This window comes from Amphiprion ocellaris, chromosome 6 (genome assembly GCF_022539595.1).
Source record: "Amphiprion ocellaris isolate individual 3 ecotype Okinawa chromosome 6, ASM2253959v1, whole genome shotgun sequence".
Lineage (NCBI taxonomy): Eukaryota > Metazoa > Chordata > Actinopteri > Pomacentridae > Amphiprion > Amphiprion ocellaris.
In genome coordinates, this window is record NC_072771.1 from 10,135,258 (window position 1) to 10,157,970 (window position 22,713).

The 22,713-nt window shown below is 39.9% G+C and overlaps 1 protein-coding gene across 1 annotated transcript in view; it reads right to left on the bottom strand.

Moving 5' to 3' along the window:
- Window positions 1–629: 629 nt before the first annotated feature.
- pias2 (protein inhibitor of activated STAT, 2) overlaps window positions 630–22,713 on the bottom strand; it is a 28,743-nt gene continuing 6,659 nt past the window's right edge. The window contains exons 5-14 of the mRNA XM_023286576.3: window positions 20,795–20,885; window positions 20,569–20,703; window positions 20,334–20,439; window positions 19,033–19,106; window positions 17,556–17,716; window positions 14,452–14,585; window positions 13,222–13,411; window positions 9,761–9,897; window positions 9,638–9,675; window positions 630–4,852 (exon numbers count right to left, since the gene is read on the bottom strand). Of these exons, the coding sequence (XP_023142344.2) occupies window positions 4,637–4,852; window positions 9,638–9,675; window positions 9,761–9,897; window positions 13,222–13,411; window positions 14,452–14,585; window positions 17,556–17,716; window positions 19,033–19,106; window positions 20,334–20,439; window positions 20,569–20,703; window positions 20,795–20,885 (1,282 nt within the window). The 3' untranslated portion in view covers window positions 630–4,636. The remainder of the gene's footprint in view (window positions 4,853–9,637; window positions 9,676–9,760; window positions 9,898–13,221; window positions 13,412–14,451; window positions 14,586–17,555; window positions 17,717–19,032; window positions 19,107–20,333; window positions 20,440–20,568; window positions 20,704–20,794; window positions 20,886–22,713) is intronic.

The window sequence follows — 22,713 nt, forward strand, 5'->3', positions numbered from 1 at the left end:
TAATTTAGTTTTTGTGATTAGAATCATATTCTATGCCATTTAACTTTGTGCGCTTGCCACTGTTTTACTAAATACTCCTTATATAATTTTTTTGGAGTACCACCACCACCAGCAACTTTACTTTACAGCCACAGATAGGCTTCCTATTCTGATTTTTGATGTTGTTTTCTCGATATTAAGACATTCATACTGCTTATACACTTCATTAGAGACATTAAAATTCACACAAGTAACACAACTACACGTTTTTTCAGAAGGGCAAATCTTACAAAGACAAAAGTTCTTAAAAATGAACAATAAAGTAGATCAGGATTAAATCCTTACGTTTCCCTGGTCAGTCATACACTTGAGAATAATAGCACGACTACTTGAGAGTTGTTCCTGTGTCAGTGAATAGGTCAGTCAAATAAGTTACTTAAAAGTCTTATTTTCCTCTCTTAGCTAAGTGGGCTACTTAAAACATTCTGAAATGTAATCCTGAAAAGTTTGTTCAAATATGGGTTAAAATTGAAGAACATGTTTGATTGAATCCATTGGCCCCTTGAAGTTAACACTTGGGTCAAACTGAGGCACATAGCTTAATTTACTAGAATGACATTATATTCGAACACCAACAAATTATACCTGAATAAAAAACAAAAACCTTTAATTCCAAAAAAAGAAGAATTTATACATGGTACCACATTGCAAATTGCTGCACATTTATAGATACAGGAAAACAAAGACAACTTTGAAATAAACCATCCTGTAATAAGCTTCAACAAAAGGGAGTAGTTACCTCTAACTAATGTTAGTATGGTGTGAAAAGAGAAACTTTCAAGTGATCTGGATTATGTTTCAAAGTCCATAAAGTGTGACGAGTACAAAAAACCCCACAATAGGTGAACTGAGACTCTTAATCTAGTAAGTATTTTCACAAGTCAATGAACTTTCTGCAAACACTCTCCACTAAAGAGTTTTTCCTGAATGAGTAAAGGTGCTGATCAGGTGGGAAAAGGTTCTGATCATCTTGATCTTGCACACTTCAGTTTATTATACCATTCTTCCTAAGTCTTGGTTCACCAGAATGACAAAGATGATATTTTCCCATATACGACAAATGGTATGTTACCATGAAGTTGCTTTTTTGTCCAGGCTTTGAGATGTTTGTGTAACATTTATGTTTCCACCCCAACACACTGGAAGCAAACACAATCAGCAACAGCAGTTTTGCTGACGGTTTTCATAGCAGTTCTAATCAAGACTGTCTCAGTCTGTGGAATACACAGAGAAGCAGGGATAATGACAGTAAAAAAAAAACATTAAGTGCCATGTCTTAATAAACAACTAAATTTTGTTGAGAGTGAAATCTCAAAGATATTACAAAACTTGTTCACATGAATGAAAAAAATATCCATAGATAGATACCACTAAAGGCAAGTAAAGTTTTTCCTTTCTTCTTTCAATTCGGTAAACTACTAACACTGCCTTAACATATCACTTTGCAAATGCCAACACTCCTTGGCATAATGTTTGAATAAAAAAGAAACCAAGAAATATTATACATTAGCTTTACTTTTACATCACCATCTGTATTTTTGGTACAGATGCTGACAGTATTGTTACTATGCGTCTATATTTTAATTCACTTAGACTGTTCAAGCCCAGAAAAGCAGACTGTAGGTCCCTGAGATCAAACTTCCAATAGCTTGGGAGTCCACATAAACAACAAACAATCAAGATGATATATTTATGATACAGTAGCTGCTCTGTTTCCAATCTGTATGTTGCTGCCTGTCATTAACTGCAAGTAAGTAGACTTGAGCGTAGTAGTTAACACTGAGAAATGTTCATGTGATGTCTGTTCATCCCAGACGGCAACATATAGCATCATCGACATACAGCAAAATCCAAAAATAGCAGAGGTCACAATTCAGAAGAATTAAAGGACTTATAAAGGACAACTGAAGGGAAGAGCAAGAGACTTCATGCAGGATGGACTTGCCTGAAGTTTAACACTAACATAGATACAAGCAAACACAGTAATTTAGAGCTTATTTAAAATGCTCCTTTAAACTGCCTTATACTGGGCAAGTTGATAAAGATTTTTATTTTTCACAAATGTGGCAGTTCAGTATCTGGCTAAATTTTATGAGTGCAAGATGAGGAGATGAATATCACTGTGATGTCTGTGTTAGCCACAGAGCTGAAGTCGGGACATGGTTAGTCTAGCTTAGTCTAAGGACTGGAAATAGGGAAACAGCCTTGGAGATAGTACGATAATTACTGAGCTTTACAGGTATTGGTAGGTGCATTTCTGAACTTTTGACTCATACAGGCAAGCCATTTCCACTCTTAATGCTGAGCTACCCTTGTAATTCATCCTATCTGATTTGGATAACTTTTGATGCAAAGGTTGAATTGTTCTGAGGTTTGTAATAGACTACTTTTTGTTCTAACTGGATTAACTTTTTGCTGTATTTAAATGTGCAGTATAAATAAATTGTTCTCACGAAGTTAGGTTTACAACATCTGGGCACTTGGGCTGTGCCTGAATCACTCCCTATATACTATGAACTATATTAACTGTCTGCCATTTAATTTGAATATGTTAATGCATACACTGTGTAGCTCCCTTACAACAGAATGAAAACAAATAGTGTCCATGGTATTCATCAACCCCCAATGCAATGGTCCATATTTTTTGAAAAATTTTATTATCCCTTATTAATCCCACAAGGGTAAATTCTGATTTTCGCATATCCCCCCAATTTGGGGGGTCAGAGCGCAGGGTCAGCCGCGATACGCCACCCCTGGAGCAGGAAGGGTTAAGGGCCTTGCTCAAAGGCCCGACAGTGGCTGCATTGGGGTTTGAACCACTAACCTTCGGACCAAACCATTGGGCCACACGACACACGGCTGCATGACTCAACAGCTGACAGAGATAATGCTAACAATGATCAAAATGTTGACTTCCTATAGCAGGTAAAGCAAAGTAGAGGTGAAACTGATTTTATTAGCAATGACTCAGTTCCATCCAGTGTCCCAGTCAGCCAATACCATGGCAAAGGAACAAGCTCACCTACAGGGAATGCGGGCCATCACTTACACCTGTGCTTTTCCTGCAATAAATAGTTGACATGTTTTCTGTGTAAAAGGTGTACTGAGTTGACTATTTAATGTCTGTTATATATGGAGTAATGAATGAACAACAAGCTGACTTTGCACACAGCCCTGAGACTGATATTCATTTGATCATCTCACTCTCTAAAGAAAAGCAAATCATTGTATTTACTTTAAATCTGAATGATTCCTTTAAGTATATTTCTCTGAAAGAACAACAATTGTGACTGTAATTAACATAAGACAACAGATTGATCATACATAAGGGAAATATTTGGGCAGCAGAGTGGTACAGAACATATGGAATCACACTACAATTTTTAACCCAACTCTAAATTATTATTGCTCTGATTAAATCACAATGAAACAAAGGAACATTTTACATGGGTATGACATAAAAGCTGCCCTGTAACAAAAACCAACCCCATCAAAGTGGGAACTATCTAATGAACCAACAAAATCATCTGAATTCATGACCTTAATCCTTTCTATTGGTGTGAACGAAAAGTCAAACAGGCAGACCACAACAAGCAGATACAGTAAACAGCCAGAAACAGCCCTGTCCATGGTGTGTAGGGAGGTCCGACACCTCCAAAGTGAAGAGTCTGTCCAAAAGTCTTTCTTAGAGGTCCTTCCTGTGTCAATCGTTTATTCACTTGCGATAATGTTGCATGAAAATTTTGAGCTCTTGCTGTGAAAAGTCCAAGCTCTTTTTTCATTCATTCTGACTCTGTTTCATCCTAATGAGGCACAAAGTTCATGTTAACCAGGCCACAACAGACTTGTGTCAGATTCACTCATATGTGCAAGCAAACAATATGGTATAAATCAGGAGTTGAATGGTGTGAATATTTCCATTGTTGAATGAATGCTAAAAAAGCATCACAGGCATTTTTCTTTCTGATAGGAAGACATTTGCAGAGATGAGGGTGAAGTGTTATTAAAATAAATCTACTTGTATAAAGGGTAGCCACAAGACTAGCTGACTAGCAAGTCATCAAAAAATGGTAGGATGAAATAAAAAGAAACAATTAAAAAAAAAGTTCCCTAAGCAATACCTTTTTGACATGAAGACTGAAATAAATGACTGATGTGAAAGCGTTCAAAGTTCCATTGATTCCAATCCAGAGTATGCTGCTGGTCAACCTCACAGTGGCACATAGGCTAACCAAAACGAAACACTTCCTTTCAATTTTATGATGTAATGAGACTAAAGTTACAAAAGCAAACAAGATAATTCCTGAAATGCCAAGGGCAGGAGAACTAGCAAAACACTGACTCTTTGTTAACTCTTCAGTTAGTGTTGCCTTTATCATCCTACCATAGGAGATGGGAAGGAAACCACATTTGAATTTTAAAAATCCAAGTGCAAAAAAACCTGCCTGGATACAATTTGAAACAAAAATGTTCAGGTCATCAAAATGCTCATGTATACCAATTCGGGTGCTTCTGTGCAGACCTCAATATTTCATGTACATACAGACCACACTAAAAAGCCACAAAACAGGCCTGAAAAGGTCCAGTGAGATGTGGCTCAGTCAAGCGAAATGACATCTGATATGCTGCTGTCAGTCCCTCCTCTGGCACTCCCCCTTCCTCCTGTGATGACCTGGGCCTCGTGGATGGAGCTGGCAGCATGGGTGCTGGTGTCATAGTGGCTGCTGGAGGAGGATACCAGAGCTGAGCTGGTGCTGGCTGCAGGTTGCATGCTGTTTGTCAGGTTATCCAAAAACATCTGAGGCCGGTAATGCTGAAGGACGAAAACACATTGGTCAGAATAAGCATCATTCCTATCAAAATGTCAGAACCTTGTAGTGTGAGATGCTACAACATAATGTCTCTTATTCAATATGTGGTAGTTCTCCTGGTAGTGCAACGCACTTTCTACAGTTGGCCTTCTAATATGTCTCCATTCTGCATGAACTGAACAAGGCTTATGCATAGTTTATGCTATGCTTTGTAATCCCCCTTTATCTCCTGCTACACATTCCAAAACTATGTGTGCATTAACTTTGGTCAGGAGTGCTACTGAAATTCACTAGCATTGCTGTTGATTAATTAAGACGCTCTTACTAAAAACTAATTGCGATATAAGCCTTTATTAATACCACAGTGGGGAAATGTTCAATTACACTAGTTACACAAATTAACTTGGTTAATCACTTTTTCACAGTTACTTATTGGTTTAAACCTTTTATCATAAGAAAAATAAAAGCTTACAGAAAAAAAATGTCTAATTTCCTTTTAATCTTGTCATTTTCTTGTACTTTTCTGTAGTTTGGAAGGTGACATTGCAAAGTTTCAGACAAAATGTATTTACACAAGTCTCTCAAACCTTTGTTTTTGTTATTTATACATTATATATATATATATATATATATATATATATATATATATATATATATATATATATATATATATATATATATATATATATATATATATATACATATATATATAATGTATATATACATTTGAAAACATCATATTTCAATGCAGGGAAAAAACAAACTGGATATTTACATTGATATGGACTGGATAATGTGTTAGGAATGAAAAGATGCCATTGTTTGATGGAAATGAAAATTATCAACCCACACAAGGGCTAAATTCAAGACGCCCCAAAACTCAAAGTGAAGAACTGATGAGGCAGGCTACTCCATCTTGCTGAAACTCCTTGGCAGCAACTCAAAATGGTACTCAGTAGTTTGTATGGTCTCCATGTGCTTGTATGCATGTCTGACGATGTCGGGGCAAGCTCCGAATGAGACGACGGATGGTGTCCTGAGGTATCTCATCCCAGAACTGGATCAGGGCATCACTGAGCTCCTGGACAGTCTGAGGAGCAACCTGGTGGCGTCGGAAGGTGTTCTATTGGATTCAGGTCAGGCGAGCGTGGGAGCCAGTTAATGGTATCAATTCCTTCATCTTCCAGGAACTGCATGAATTCTCTTACCACATAAGGCTGGGCATTGTCATGCACCAGCAGGAATCCAGGACCACTGCACCAGCGTAGGGTCTGACAATGGGTCCAATGATTTCATCCTGATACCTAATGGCAGTCAGAGTGCCACTGTCCAACCTGTAGAGGTTTGTGCGTCCCTCCATGGATATGCCTCCCCAGACCACCACTGACTCATCACCAAACCGGTCATGCTGAACAATGTTACTGGCAGCATAACGTTCTCCACGACTTCTCCAGACCCTTTCATGTCTGTCACATGTGCTCAGGGTGAACCTGCTCTCATCTGTGAAAAGCGCAGAGCACCAGTGATGGACCTGCCAATTCCTGTGTTCTATGGCAAATGCCAACCGAGCTCCATGGTGCCAGTCAACGAGCACAGGGCACATTAGAGGACGTCAGGCCCTCAGACCACCCTCATTACATCTCTTTCTGATTGTTTGGTCAGAGACACTCGCACCAGTGGTCTGCCGGAGGTCATTTTCTAGAGCTATTGCAGTGCTCATCCTGTTCCTCCTTGCACAAAGGAGCAGACACCTGTCCTGCTGATGGGTTGAGGACCTTCTACGGTCCTGTCGATCTCTCCTAGACTAACTGCCTGTCTCCTGGAATCTCCTCCAGGCTCTTGAGACTGTGCTGGGAGACACAGCAAACCTTCCGGCAATGGCACGCATTGATGTGCCATCCTAGAGGAGTTGGACTGCCTGTGCAACCTCTGTAGGGTCCAGGTATTGTCTCATGCTAACAGAAGTGACACTGACCCTAGCCAAATGCAAAACTAGCGAAAAACAGTCAGAAAACAGGAGGGAAAAAATGTCAGTGGCCTTCACCTGTAAACTCATTCCTGTTTGGGGGGTTGTCTCATTGTTACCCCTCTAGTGCACCTGCTGTTAATTTCATGAACACCAAAGCAGCTGAAACTGACTAAAAACCACCTCTGTTACTTACTTGACCAGATCAGTATCCCACATGTTTGATTGACTTGATGCAATCCTTAGATGAGTGTGAGCCAAATGGGTTAGTGCGGACATGGTGTTATCTTTAGTCAGGATCCACGTGACTCACCAGTAAGTTTTTTACTTCTACTTATTTTTGCTTGTTCTTAATGTTCTTCCTAGATAATAAGGTTTCATTTTTGTAGTTTGACCAGCATTTCTGTAAGTAGTTAGAACCAGACATTGCCATTCAAAATCAGTAACAGAAAACCCTGGCTACTTGGTGCTGCTTTACATGCCTTCAGTATTTTTCTATAACGTAGACAACAGTTTCAAAAGGAACAGCCTGCCCGATCTGAACCCCAGTGGTGTTTTGTTATTGGACTTCTGTGCTAGCCATAGACTGGCCATAATGAACACCATGTTCAAGCATAAGGTAGCTCATAAGTGTACCTGGTACCAGAGCACCTTCGGTCAAAGGTCAATGATTAACTTCATAGTCGTGTCACCAGACCTACAGCCATATGTCTCAGACACTTGGGTGAAGAGAGGAGCAGAGCTGTCAACTGATCGCCACTTGGTGGTGAGTTGGATCCGAAGGCAGGGAAGGCTGTCAGAGACTTGGTAACGGCTATGTAGAAGACTTTCGGTTGGCCTCAAGGAAGTGCTAGCAAACTGTTCGACACCTCAGGAAGGTGAGGCAGGGCTTTGCTCAGGCTGCATACAGTCAGAGAGGCGAACTGCTGACCCACAGTGGGGACATTGTCGGATGGTGGAAAGAGCACTTTGAGGAACTTCTGAACCTGGTAAACATGTCTTTTGTTGAGGAGGCAAAGCCTGAAGACTCAGGGGAATCTTCGTCCAGAGGTTGCCGAGGTAGTCAAGAAGTGTCTCACTGGCAAGGCACCAGGTGTGGACGAGATTCACCCCGAGATGTCGAAGGCTCTGGACATTGTCAACTGGCTTGGCTGATATGTCTCTGCAATGTCGCATGGGCATCGGGTACGGTGCCTGTAGAGTGGCAGACCAGGGTGGTGGTCCCCGTTTTCAAAAAGGAGGACAGGAGAGTGTGTTCCAACTACCGGGATATCACACTTATTAGCCTCCCTTGGAAAGTTTAGTCTTGCGTGCTAGAATGGAGGCTCCGACCAATTGTCGAACCTTGGATTCAGAAGGACCAATGTGGACTCCGTCCTGGTGATAGAACTGTGGATCAGCTCTTTAGTCTTGTGGCGCTGCTGAGGGGGTCATGGAAGTTCGACCAGCCAGTCCACATATGTTTTGTGGATCTGGAGAAGGCCTACGACTGTGTCCACTGAGGGGCTCTGTGGGAGGTGCTGCGGGAGTATGGGGAACCAGGCTCGCTAATACGTATTCAGTCCATGTACAACCAAAGGGAGAGCTGTGTCCACATTCAAAGTCAGACACGTTTCCTGTGGGTGTTGGACTCTGTCAGGGCTGCCCTTTGTGTTCAATCCTGTTTGTGATGTTCATGGACAGGATCTCAAGGTGCAGCCGGGGTGAGATGGGTGTCTGGTTTGGGGACCTAAGGCCTCTGCTTTTTGCAGATGATGATCAGACTGTGACTTTCTGGATGCACTGGAGCAGTTTACAGCCAAGTGTGAAGTGGCTGGGATGCAGGTCAGTACTTCAAAGTCCAAGGCCAAGGTTCTCTGCCGGAAAGTGGTGGATTGCTCCCTCCAGGTTGAGGGGGAAGTTGAATCCCCAAGCGAAGAAGTTTAAGTATCTTGGGATCTTGTTAAGGAGTGATGGGAAAATGGAGCAAGAGATGGACAGGCTGATTGGTGTGGCGGCAGAAGTAATGCGGATTTTGTACCGGACCATCGTGGTGAAGCGGGAACTGAGTGGCAAGGCGAACCTCTTGATTTGCCAGTCCATCTGTGTTCCAACCCTAACCTACGGTCATTAGCTCTGGGTAGTGACTGAAACAACAAACTTGCGGGTACAAGCGGCTGAAATGCGCTTCCTCTGCAGAGTGGCTGAGCTCAGCCTTAGAGACAAGGTGAGAAGCTGGGACATCCAGAGGGAGCTCCTGGCTCCTTTGTGTGGAAAGGAGCCCGTTGAAGTGATTTAGACATCTGACTCAGATACCTCCGGGGAGGCTTACTTTGGAGGTTTTCCAAGCACGTCCACCTAGGAGGAGTCCCCGGAGCACACCCAGATCCCGCTGGAGGGATTATGTATCTAGTCTAGCCTCGGAACGCCTTGGGATCCCCCAGGAAGAACTGGAAAGCGTTGTGGGGGGAAGGGACATCTGGAATGACCTGTTTCGTCTGCTGCCTCCACAACCCAGCCCCGGACATGTGGAAGAAAACGGATGGACGGATGGAATATCATTATGAAATTAATTGCCTCTCCTTTATTTTTTCTGTTTTATCAGTCCACTCACCTAAAAGATGGTTTAGTAAGTCAAGTGTTTTTGAAGACAAAGCACATAATCTCTGCTGTTCAAGAGAGCTTCACTTGTGCCACATTTGTCATCAGTAGACACATTCATTAGACAGCGATTTAAGCAGACTATTCTAGCAATTTAGGCAGACTATTCTATGTTGCTGTTATAATGATGTGGAAAACATGAAGTGAAGCTTCTATGTGTGTGAAACCACAACAAACTTACCTGAGGATCTGCTTGAATTAAGGAAAACAAATCCAGACCTATGGGTAAGAGACAGAACGGAAAGATTATTAACAGTACCAACTTGTAGATATTGCTTAGAGTCCTGTTATTTAGCTGACTTACTCTGCATATCTGTAGGGATGGTGGCTAGGGTGGATGGATGGAAGGGGACTGCATAGTCAGCAAGGGTAGAGGTCAGATAGGATGGGTCCAAGGTTTGGACGTTTGGCACGCGCACAGTGGGCTGGTAGGTCAACACCCTGAGAGAACACAGCAAACTGATGACGTTTCCTGTACAAACATACCTGCTGCCTTATATTAAAACTTATATTAAAAAGCTTTTACGTAATTGTGTGCTCCAGATGTCATACATCCAGAAAACAGCAAAGATATAAAACTTAAAAAAACATGGTGTTCAGCATTATCAAAGATGTCACTGAATGGAAAAAATAATTAAAAGTGCTGACAGCAACTGTGTATCCTCTAGAGTAATGTGACAAATATACTTCCAGTCAAAAGTTTGGACACACTTTCTCATTCAAATGAATGAAAAAGTGCATCCAAACTTTCGACTGGTAGTGTACATGAGGATGAGATTCAAAAATGGATTCATAAGCCACCCTCAGGGAGTTTTCAGGGTTGATAAAACACCGATCACTGGTAATCAGCATGTGGTAGCAGGGAACTTGCCATTCACAATTCAGATTCTTCATTAATAACGATTACAACAACTGAATACAACTGAATTACAGTTAGATTGATTACTTGCATTTGAACAGTCTGTCTCCTCTCCTCCTGTAGTTAATGTCTACTCTTCTCCGTTTTCTTAATCTTTCACTCTTCTATCACTTTTCTTGCATATTAAAGGCTGTATCTGTTTTGGATAATATTTTGAATGTTTAAAGCTATGAAACAAGAATGTCATTAAGCTGTTTAATGTGCAAAGCTGATTTAATTGTAAACAAACAACACAAGGATTTGAATTACCCACCCACATCCACCCCACCCAAAAGAACAAGAGTAATTTGATAAGATAAAAACAACTGGGGAAAAAGCAAGGAAAAAAAATAAGAACAAATACGTAACTAACATGAGTATAAACTTATATCATAAGTAAGTAAAAAGCAATAAAATAATGCAAAAAAAGGAAAAGAGGAGGATGCATCGGATTTAAAACTATCGAATAGAGATGCCCGATATTGGCTTTTTTGCCAAAAACCGATATGCCAGTATTGTCCAACTCTCAATTTCCGATTCCGATATCAACTGATACCAATACCGATATATGTGGGCTTGGAAATAATTCCAAACCACAGACATATTGTTAGTCAGGCACAGCAAGCTTGTTACTACAGCCACACTTGCAGGGCTTAAAGTGAAAAACAAGCCAAAATCTGAATTTTTTTGCTTTTGGGTGAGGGTTGGGGAAGAATCTAGCTAACCTAAAAGAAATTAAGATATCTGTCAGAATGCAGATTATAGTGATACTAAAAAGGTCAGTCGGTGGTGGTATGTACTCGATCTGACTACAATATGGTGCAAATATATTGTTCAGAAACCAATCAGTAATAGACATGGAAAAGGACATTGATTCACCTTTTAACAATATGTGCACCATTTGCACTACTTACTCTGAAATACAACTATGCAAACAGTTACAGTGCAAAAACAAATAAAAATATAGTTTATAACAGCAAACTATAGTTCAGTTCAAATAGTAAACAAAAGTAACAAAAACATTAAAATACTAATTTCTTAAATGCTGGTGCTATGCCATGTGTATTTATGGAACCAGCATGCTGATCTGACACAGACAGTTTTGACAATGCATTTTTATCTTCAATGTTTTACACAGATTAACGAGTGGCTGTGATCTGATGAACGACAAGTCGTGTTCTGCAATGTACGAGCACACGCGTGTTTTTAAATCACAAACCCGGTCAGTCTGACGTCAGTACCTCAGCAATGGATGTCGCTTCCGGATGGTTGTATCCCTGTCACGTAAAACTGCATTGCAGAATGAGGAGAGTTAAAAATCTTACTCTCATCACTAAAAATGATGCAAGGCTTGGCTGGGCAGAGGAACCCATATTTTACCTCTGCCTTGAAAAGCAGAGCTTTCACCTATGCTGTCCTGCACCTGTCCAAATCTGCACTGTAATTGGGGAAAATGAAAATCTGTTGGCCATTGTAAGTCAACTTTCCACTTTGTTGTGAAAGTTTCAGCATTTCCTGTTTTACTTGAAGAAGGGGAACTTTGCAAAGGAAGGAGCATAGGTGTTCTCCCTCTTTTGACTTGGGAGTTCGCACACAATGAGCACGGTCAAATAGCTGGGATTTCTACAGCCTGCCAGTCCCACTGAACAACTCTGGAAGTATACTATACACAAAAGTAGTTAGCATGCCTTGCTTGGTGCCTTCTGGTATGCTAACAATGTTGTAATTCAACATTGTCATTAGCTAGCTGCTTGCCTCAAGCTTCCTGAGAATCTGTCTGGGTTGCCAGAGAGTTAAGCCTTCTTCGTGAGTGGCGAGTTGTGGCGGGTGTACTGCCGTGATTGCCAGCTGAATTTTTGCCTTGAGCAATGGAGACTTCGTCCTGAGTTATATCTATTACAATTTTGCATGTATTCCAGCATGTAGTGATGCACATCAGCTTCATCAGAGTTGCTGGTTAAGCTAGCAATTGCTTTGTTTGACTTTGGGGGCATAACAGCGGCAAATACCATCCGCAATGACAAAGAACTTAAATATCAACTTTGGTCAAGTATAAGTCGGGTTGAGTTAAAAGACTTTAATTATAATGGATTTATCATTCAGTATCACAATCCTGTGTTAGGTCTGTCTACTTCATTAGATGACCCTAGCAGTCCACCATAGGTGGCCCAGACGTAAAGGTTTTTGCTGTGTTTTGTTGTTTCAGGGAAATTTGTGGCTGCCCCCTAACTGAGACTCTAGACGTTGACATAACCTTAGCCACCGTAAAAGACACCAATTTCCTGATTTGTGGCAATGGCTGCGCTTCCTGTTCAGCTTTTGTAAGTTGTGTCCTTACTAGAAAGTTATGCATGTCAGTTAAAACAGATTACTCAAGGTAATCTACCTTAGATGTTATAGGTACTCTAGATAGTGTTAGGCACAGGTTTAGAGGCACGGCAAATCTTGTGAAATATTGTGCTATTTGTTACAACTTCAGCAGTGTCGACTACCTTATATTCCATGTACAGCTCTGCTAATTCACAGGAACTACTCTGCTCTGCAAATGCACTTGTCTGTCTCTGTCCATAACCAATACATTTCAGTGTTGACTGGCTGTTACTCATGACGCATGGCAAATCAGATAGTGCTGTGGGAGGGACATTGCTTGAGACCACAGAGTGACTGCAGACAGAGAAAGAGCCAGCTGCATCAGACTTAAAGTAGTGCATTTAATTTATTTTAGCAGTAATCGCTTAACAAAAACAATACCAATAATTGGAAAAATTCTGAATTGATTCAGATAATCCGCCAGGCCAACAACCAGTCCATTCCAATTACATAGGTCTGCTTATGGTTGTAAAAACAAAACAGAGAGGCCTGCTCACCCCTTTGCATGCATCTCCTCATTCTTGGAAATGTAAACACATTGTTTCTTCAATGGAGGGTCTGTGTCCTCTTCATCATCATCAGAGGAGGAGGAGCTTTCCAGAGTCAAATCAATCACATCAGCTTTCTTGGTGGAACTGGGCTCAGTAGAATGAGGGATCACTGAAGCGTGACGCAAAGGAGCTGAGGCTAAAAGATAAAGGTTAAAGCATAACATTTGACCTATTATCAAACAATCCCACGAAAATGCCAAAAACCACCAATGTGGTGGTCTGTCCTTCATTGCTTTCTGAGTTCCCTCCCTTGCCTGTCGTGCTCAGCCACATATCTAATGACAAAAATCTTGAGAAACACTAATGTACAATTTTGGAAAAGGCTTCGTGCTTTTGAAAATAGCTCACAACATAATGTTAAACATTACTCTCCGGGCGGCCAGAGAAGTTAAGCGTTCTTCATGAGTGGTGAGTTGTTGTGGGTGTACTGCGGTGATTGCCAGCTGAATTTCTGCCTCGAGCATGGACACTTAGTCCTAAGTTATATCCATTACAATTTTGCATATGTCTTCCAGCATGTAATGGTGCACATCAGCTTCATCAGAGTTGCTGTTTGCTTTGTTTGACTTTGGGGGCATAACAGCGGCAAATACCATCCGCAATGACAAAGAACTTAAATACTAAATTTGGTCAAGCATAAATGGGGTTGAGTTAAAAGTGTTGAATTGTAATGGATTTATCATAAAGTATCACAATACCATGTTATGTCTGTCTACTTTGTCAGACACCCCCAGCAGTCCACCATAGGCGGCCCAGACTTAAAGACTTTTTGTTGTGTTTTTTTTTTCCCCAGACACTATTTTGGGGAAACTTGTGGCTGCTTCCTAACTGAGACTCTAGCCGTTGACATAGCCTTAGTGACCATAAGAAATACCAATTTCCTGATTTGTGGCAATGGCTGTGCTTCCAGTTCAGCTTTTGTAAGTTGTGTCCCTGCTAGATATTTGTGCCTGTCAGTTAAAACAGATTACTCAAGTTAATCTAACTTAGATGTTACAAGTACCCTGGACAACATCAGCTTCAAGGCAAATGCTACTGTGGCACCATTCACTGAGTTATATTTAAAATGATTTTGGGCAACAATAGAGATCTATGCCACATAGAACAATGACAAATCAGGCACAATATTGGTAAGATCAATTCCAACCTATCCGTGAATGAAGATAATGTACTTACTCTCAATTTTTGGAAGTGACTGAGAGGGAACCTTGACAGAATCTTTCTTTGGTCTCATGGGGCACCAGGTTCCATCCTCCTGGAATTTTATTTCATCCACATCTGAGCAGTCATTCAGGATCTCCAAGAACAAACTGAATCAAGAGTTAAACACGTACAACATCAATACACATTAACTGTACCCCAACTCATCACAAAAGTGGATTGTTGGTTGTTTTCTCTGATATAGCAACCTGTTTTTTGGTTCTGAATTTCACATGACCCCAGTCAACAAAAGGTTCAAGTTCTTATTGGAAATTAATATGGGCCCATTTTGTAAGCCCCACTTCTAATCCAGTTACATATAATGGATATGGTCAATGCTCAAATGTTGATTAGATATACACACGTGGACAAAATTGTTGGTATCCCCTCGGTTAATGAAAGAAAAACCCACAATGGTCACAGAAATAATTTGAATCTGCAAAAAGTAATAATAAATAAAAATTCTATGAAAATTAACCAATGAAAATCAGACATTGCTTTTGAACTGTGGTTTAACAGAATTATTTTAAAAAATAAATTCACGAAACAGGCCTGGACAAAAATGATGGTACCCTTAACTTAATATTTTGTTGCACAACCTTTTGAGGCAATCACTGCAATCAAATGATTTCTGTAACTGTCAATGAGACTTCTGCACCTCTCAGCAGGTATTCTGGTCCACTCCTCATGAGCAGACTGCTCCAGTTGTCTAAGGTTTGAAAAGTTCCTTCTCTAGACGGCGTGTTTCAGCTCCTTCCACAGATGTTCAATAGGATTTAGATCAGGGCTCATAGAAGGCCACTTCACAATAGTCCAATGTTTTCCTCTTAGCCATTCTTGGCTGTTTTTAGCTGTGTGTTTTGGGTCATTATCCTGTTGCAAAACCCATGACCTGCGACTGAGACCAAGCTTTCTGACACTGGGCAGCACATTTCTCTCTAGAATACCTTGATAGTCATGAGATTTCATTGTATCCTGCACAGATTCAAGATACCATGTGCCAGATGCAGCAAAGCAGCCCCAGAACATAACAGAGCCTCCTCCATGTTTCACAGTAGGGACAGTGTTCTTTTCTTGATGTGCTTCATCTTTGTGTCTGTGAACATAGAGCTGATGTGCCTTGCCAAAAAGTTCCAGTTTTATCTCATCTGTCCATAGGACATTCTCCCAGAAGCTTTGTGGCTTGTCAACATGCAGTTTGGCAAATTCCAGTCTGGCTTTTTTATGATTTATTTTCAACAATGGTGTCCTCCTTGGTTGTCTCCCATGAAGTCCACTTTGGCTCAAACAACCTTGACCTGTACCTTGACCTTGGAGTTCACCTTTAATGTCTTTAGAGGTTGTTCTGGGCTCTTTTGTTACCATTCGTATTATCCGTCTCTTCCATTTGTCATCAATTTTCCTCCTGCGGCCACATCCATTGAGGTTGGCTACAGTTCCATGGATCTTATGTTTCTGAATAATATGTGCAACTGTAGTCACAGGAACATCAAGCTGCTTGGAGATGGTCTTATAGCCTTTACCTTTAACATGCTTGTCTATAATTTTCTTTCTAATCTCCTGAGACAACTCTCTCCTTGGCTTCCTCTGGTCCATGTTTAGTGTGGTACACACCATGTCACCAAACAGCACAGTGACTACTGTAACCCTATAAATAGGCCGACTGACTGATTACAAGTTTGTAGACACCTGTGATGCTAATTAGAGGACACACCTTGATTGAACATGTCCCTATGGTCACATTATTTTCAGTCTTTTCTAGGGTTACCATCATTTTTGTCCCAGCCTGTTTCATGAGTTTAGTTTTTAAAATAATTCTGTTAAATCACGGTTCAAAAGCAATGTCTGATTTTAATTGGTTAATTTTCATAGAATTTTTATTTATTATTACTTTTGTCAGGTTCAAATTATTTCTATGACCATTGTGGGTTTTTCTTTCATTAACTGAGGGGTACCAACAATTTTGTCCATGTGTGTATGGTATGGCTCTGTTGGAGTTCTTGGGATTTTAAAAACACACTTTCGTGTGCACAGAGACGTCAAAGTGTGATGGTCTGGTGCTTGCAGAGAGGACACAAACCTTACAAAAGCCAACTAACTTATTGAATTAATGTTAATTAGTGAAAGCTGATGTGACTACCTGAATGTTTTGCAAACTGATAGAGAGAACATCTAGCAGATTAGTCAAGGCTGGAGCACAGTGCATTTTTGCAATCCAGATGTCACAACACAGAAAATCAAAGTGCAACCACATCACTTTTAACATTCACGCCTTCATTCGATATGCAGTGAAATGCTGGCAGTGTAGAGTATAGCTGTTATTAAAAAGATGGATGCTTCAACAGTGAGCATAACACAGTGACATATGTAAAAGAAAGAGTTTTCATTGGTTATATTTTAGCCAATACCAGTCCATTAAATTATGCTCCAGTGCCTGGATTACAGCATCAGTTTGGCTAATATGTAGTAAAACACATTAAACAAATTAAGTGGAGTCCCTAAACAAATGAACAGAGAAACTTCCATCCATCCATCCATCCATTATCTATACACCGCTTAATCCTCATTAGGGTCGCGGGGGGGCTGGAGTCTATCCCAGCTGACTCGGACGAAGGCAGGGGACACCCTAGACAGGTCGCCAGTCTGTCGCAGGGCCACACACAATCACTCACACATTCACACCTACGGGCAATTTAGAATGATCAATTAACCTCAGCATATTTTTGGACTGTGGGAGGAAGCCGGAGTACCCGGAGAAAACCCACGCATGCACAGGGAGAACATGCAAACTCCATGCAGAAAGATCCCGGGAAAGCCGGGACGCGAACCAGGGATCTTCTCACTGCAAGACGAAAGTGCTAACCACTACGCCACTGTGCAGCCCTACAGAGAAACTTAGTGTATTTAAATGTTTGGACATGCAGAAAATACATATTCATTTACTCTGTTCTCTCATAGGAAGAATTGAGAAAGTGGCTCCACACTATCTGTGCAATCTACTAAAATCTGAATGTCTCTCCCTCAGTGGCAGCAACCATTAGTTCATGTTTTCATAATATGGTAGTAGTGGTTTAACTAACCCGTCAATGATGAGACTTTCATATGCAGCCTTCTTGTCACATACAGGGCAGATCCAGGTTGGTTTCTTCTCATTCATCTGCAGGTAGAGGGCAGCATCAAAACACTGCAGATGAGAGCACGTCACCGCCCTGCATGGCACTGTCAGTCGCATCTTACCCAGCTGGAGGACAAATTATGACTTAAGTTAGCCAAAATAAATGGGGAACACTTTGCAATGATCTACGAACTACCATTTACGTACAGATGGAAGTTTCAAGTGAGTTGGAAGTTTTTTAATCTCATTGTAAAATCCTGATCACTTATCACTTGTACTCATTGTACTGTGATAAACCTGAGGTCATCTTGAGGGTGGCTCTAAAGGTTTGTTTCTGTTGGTTCTGTGGTTCTCAATGTAAGCAAGAGTACCTATGGGCCCCAATGTGTTCCTGGGTTACATAAGAGGTGGCTGCAATCCAATCATTCTCTCGGCTTATCTACGCAAGTACCCACACACCCAGTTCTGGTTATGTTGTTTTAGTTTATCTCTTTAGGAGTTGGCTTGCATTTACAACACCTGCACAGACATAAGTCACGCATGCATCACACACACACCACTGACTCTACTGATTCTCATAACACCATAATATTTTGGCTGTAATTTGAGCTTGTAGTTTGTCTTTCATATCTCAAGGTATGTTATGTATGCTAGCACCCTATAGCCTTTACAGATTTAACGAATTATATGAACATGGGTCCATAAACAAAAGTAATGACTAAACAGTTGGCTGAATGATCAGCACATCATCTAAAGTGTTGTTTAGTTTCAGAGCACTCTAAATAATAGATGTGGGAGCCCTAGGCAAATTCAGTCTTGCTTTACTGTCATCCTTTCTCTACCTGAATGTTGGTGCTGGCGGCGAGAGAACTGTTTTGTCAAGTAAAACTATTTAATACGACACAGTAAAAATACTGTCAGAGAGAAAGCCTTGCATTCAGTATTTTTTACATAAAACTAAAGATTGAAAGAGAGGAATTTAACAAAGCAAGAATATAAAGCAATGTTATTTCTGTTCTTAATATATTTAGATTATTTCTCTTAAAAAATAACAAAAAAAGATACGATAACAGTACTTTGAAAGTATGTGATTGATAATCAGTATCGGTAAGACTGGTAGTAGTCTTAATGATACCCATCCTAATGAGCGCCAAGGTATTCTAAAGGTAAAAAGAACAGTCAATCGTGTCCAGTTTTAGTGCAACTTAACGCCAAGGTTTGTTTTCCTAAACAACTAACAAGGTGTGTTGGTGACCCTAAGATGTAGTTTTAAAAGAGAAATACAGCAGAAAGCAATGTATACCTCTATCTGAACCCTCCCCTGATCTGATCCATGGACACAACATACACAGTATCACAATTCTGAGCAAATATTTAAGCAATCCGAATGATTTGAAACTTGCTATTATCACAAAAATATTTTAGACAGATGCTTAATTTACCGGGCACATGAGTGACACTCGAAGACTTGTTGTGGCAATCTCACTGTCTGGATCTGCTGTGAGCTTCTCTTTAACTGGAACAAAAAGGGCAGGGGAAGAGTACAAAATAATGAAAAAGAATAATTTAAAGGAATAAAAAATAACACAAAGTCAAATATAAAAGCAAACTTTACTCTGCTAGGAACTTAACCAACAGATCACATCAGCACTGGTCCACTCCGTACTGCCATTACACAAACCTATACTGACGATATTGTTCCTAGAGTACATTTCCCTCTCATCTGATGACACTAGCCCAACTGACAAACTCAAACAAAGCAAAACCTAAAAACATATCTTCATGGGCTTATGTTTATCTAGTTTTACTTAGTGTTGAGTAATTTACTAGTATCAGACCTATTTGTTACTTTTCTTATGCCCTTTTATATTCTTTTGTATTTCAATATCATGTTTTATCATTACTATATTTATAGTTTTACTTTATTCTCCTATATTGATGAAAACCACTCTGATGTGCAGTTTCTGTATGAAAGGTATTCATATAATAAATATGTTAATAAAAATAATAATAATAAAATCAGGGAGTATGGTAGTGGATCACAATTACACTTATAAGAACTTAATTTTGTACTATAGAACATTGTCAGATTCCTTGTGTAACCTGAGGCCAGCATTACAAAGTAGGATCTGGATGTAACAAGGCATTTTCAGGTAAAATCCTAGATTTCAGGGAAAAGACTGTGATTCATTTCTTAGCAGCATACATCGCCATGGAAGCTTATTCTGCATACCTAACCTGCTCTGGAGCAGGTTTTCTTCGAGATAACATAACAAATCAGCATATACAAAAGCACCACCAGTTCAACCGGTTCTTTTTGAAAAGGGTAAGGAAAAAAAAAAAAAGAAAAGGGTAAGAGTTTTTAGAGCTGCAAGCAATTTCAAAGCCATTTCATTATCTTTGTACAGTAATATAATCTTAAAACCAAAGCTGATTAAAGCACTTAAGCACTTGTTGACTTTTTAAAATTTGCAGTCACACTAAACATTTCAAACAATGTTTTTCTACTTTATTTACTGCTGAAACGGTGTACACTGAATTTTCCTGTAGGACAGGTTACTGACATTTCTGAGTAACCTAGTTACATGTGTTCATGTAAACATGATGGGTGCTTTTCAGGTCAGGTAAAACTTTTGAATTTTTGGAGACCTCTCGTCAAGTGTGCGTACCTCAAGAAAAAACTGCTGATGTAAAACTATAGTGAAACTGAAATGCTGACATAGTGGTTTAATGTTAAAGTTACTTAGTGCTCTGGAGTGGTCTGGGTTTCTGATGCCCTTCATCCTCAGCCTCTGCAACAGCAGTGGTGATGTCAATTGCCTCACCAGGTACACAGACATAGAATAGGTCTGAAAAACAATAAAAAAATCTTGATCATACAACATTTATAAAGAACTCAGTGCTACTATCCTCAAGTATAAGGTACACATTAAGCACATGAAAAATAAGCAGAAAAGCAAAATGCTTAAGCTAGTCACTTTTCCAATTTCAGGTGCCCATGTCACTGAAATCTGATTGGGTACTGCAGATGAGAGTCTGACTAAGGAAGTAATGTTTAGTGGTTTTCCAGGTCTCTTCTGTTCCACGCCGTTTTTTGGTGGTGGTGCATAACCCTATAAGTATAAAATACAGACTAATTAGCTTTACAGTTGAATACTTAACTTGAATTGGTTTTGACTGTTTTGAAGTAAAACAAACACTTACTGGCAAAGGGAAAAGTTTTCCATTGACTTTGACACATAGACTGTTTGGATAATTATCCTCTTGAGGACAGCTTGTCTCTGACAAGCAGAACCTGACAAGACAAAGAAAGATTGAAGAGCCTCAATACCAAGTACTATGCAAATATTTTTTTCACTGTCTTACATGGTGATTTCATATTCTCTCATGTATAAATAGAATGTATCACATTTTAGATGTCTTATCATTTCATATGCAATGGTGAAATATTCTTGTAAGATATGTATATGCTGGTAAAGAAGGCCACAACATAACAGACCACACACAGACATTTGTAATTTGTTTTTCTATTTAGGTATATACTGGTCAGAGGTCGACCGATACATCGGCCGGCCCATATTTTGGGCCGATATATGGACTTCTTTCAATATCGGCCATCGGCCGATATTTACAAATAAAAAGCCGATTTGTGATCAGGCACCCGTACGGGCAGCTGCCGCAACCGCTTTTCCCTTAGAAGGACCCCCGGCACTCAGAGAGCGGAGCGTGAGCGGAGCGAGTGAGCCAGGCAACAAGCCTCGCTCCACACCTGCTTATTTGGTAAAAAAAAAACAGGTAAGAGATTTGTTTCTTGGTAAGAGAGAAAATGCAGTGTATTTAATTTGTAATATATACATGTATATACTTTTAGTGTTTAAATTGCCTTTTGTAATCGATGTGCTTTAAAAAATAAAAGGATATCGGCCTTAAAAATCGGCTTCTACAATCGGCTTTAGATATCGGCCATCGGCTGAAAATTTTTTAAAAATCTGTATCAGCATCGGCCTATGAAAATCCCATATTGGTCTACCTCTAATACTGGTTCATCTCGAAAAATTAGAACATCATGAAAAAGTACATTATTTCCATCAGTTATTTTAAAAAGTGAAACAAGGTTAAATATTGTTCTTTGTTTTAATTTTGATGATTATGTCTTATAGCTCCTGGAAAACAGAGATCCAGTATTCAAAAATATTTGAACTTTTCATTTCAATTTTAAGTAATTACTGTCCAAACAGTATAAATGCTATGTATATATCGATCTAGTTCAGTACACACAACCACGATCACAGGGAAGACTACTAACTGGAAAGTTGTCCAGAAGATGATTATGGACACCCTCCACAAGGAGGTTTGACCACAGGAGGTCTGACCACAGGAGGTCACTATTGAAAAGGCTGGTTTTTGGCAGAGTACTGTATCAAAGCATATCAACTCAAAGTTGACTAGAAGGAAAAAGTGTTGTGAGAAAACATGCACAAGCAATGTTCACAGATTTGAGAGGATTGTCTGGATGAAGAGTGGAGAGGCACAAAATCCAAGGTGTTTGAAGTCCAGACCGAAGTTTCCACAGTCTGTGATGACTTCAGGTGTCATGCAGCTGCTGGTGTTGGTCCACTGTCTTTAATCAAGTCCAAACTCAATACAGCATCTAACAGGAGATTTTCAAACACTTCAAGCTTCCATCTACTGACAAGCTTCAGTGAGAAGCCAATTTCCTTTTCCAGCAGGACTTTGCACCTGCTGGTAGACAAAACTACTACCCAATGGTTCGCTGACCATGACATTACTGTGCCTGATTAGCCAGCAATGCCACATGCTGATCACTTCCGTGACACGCTGCATTGATGCACTAATTCATAGTAAAGGTGTCCCAAACAAGTACTGACTGTATAAACTAACATACTTTTCAGAAGCTGTACATTTCTGTATTGTAAATACTTTTTTGATTGATCTTAGGAAATGTTCTAATAATTTCAGATACTGCATTTCTAATTTTCTTGATCTATAAGTCACAATAATTAAAATTAAAAACAAATATTTCAACATGTTTCATTTTATGTATAATGAATACAGAATATATGAAAATTTACATTTTTGATTTAAATGATGAAAAAAAGAGA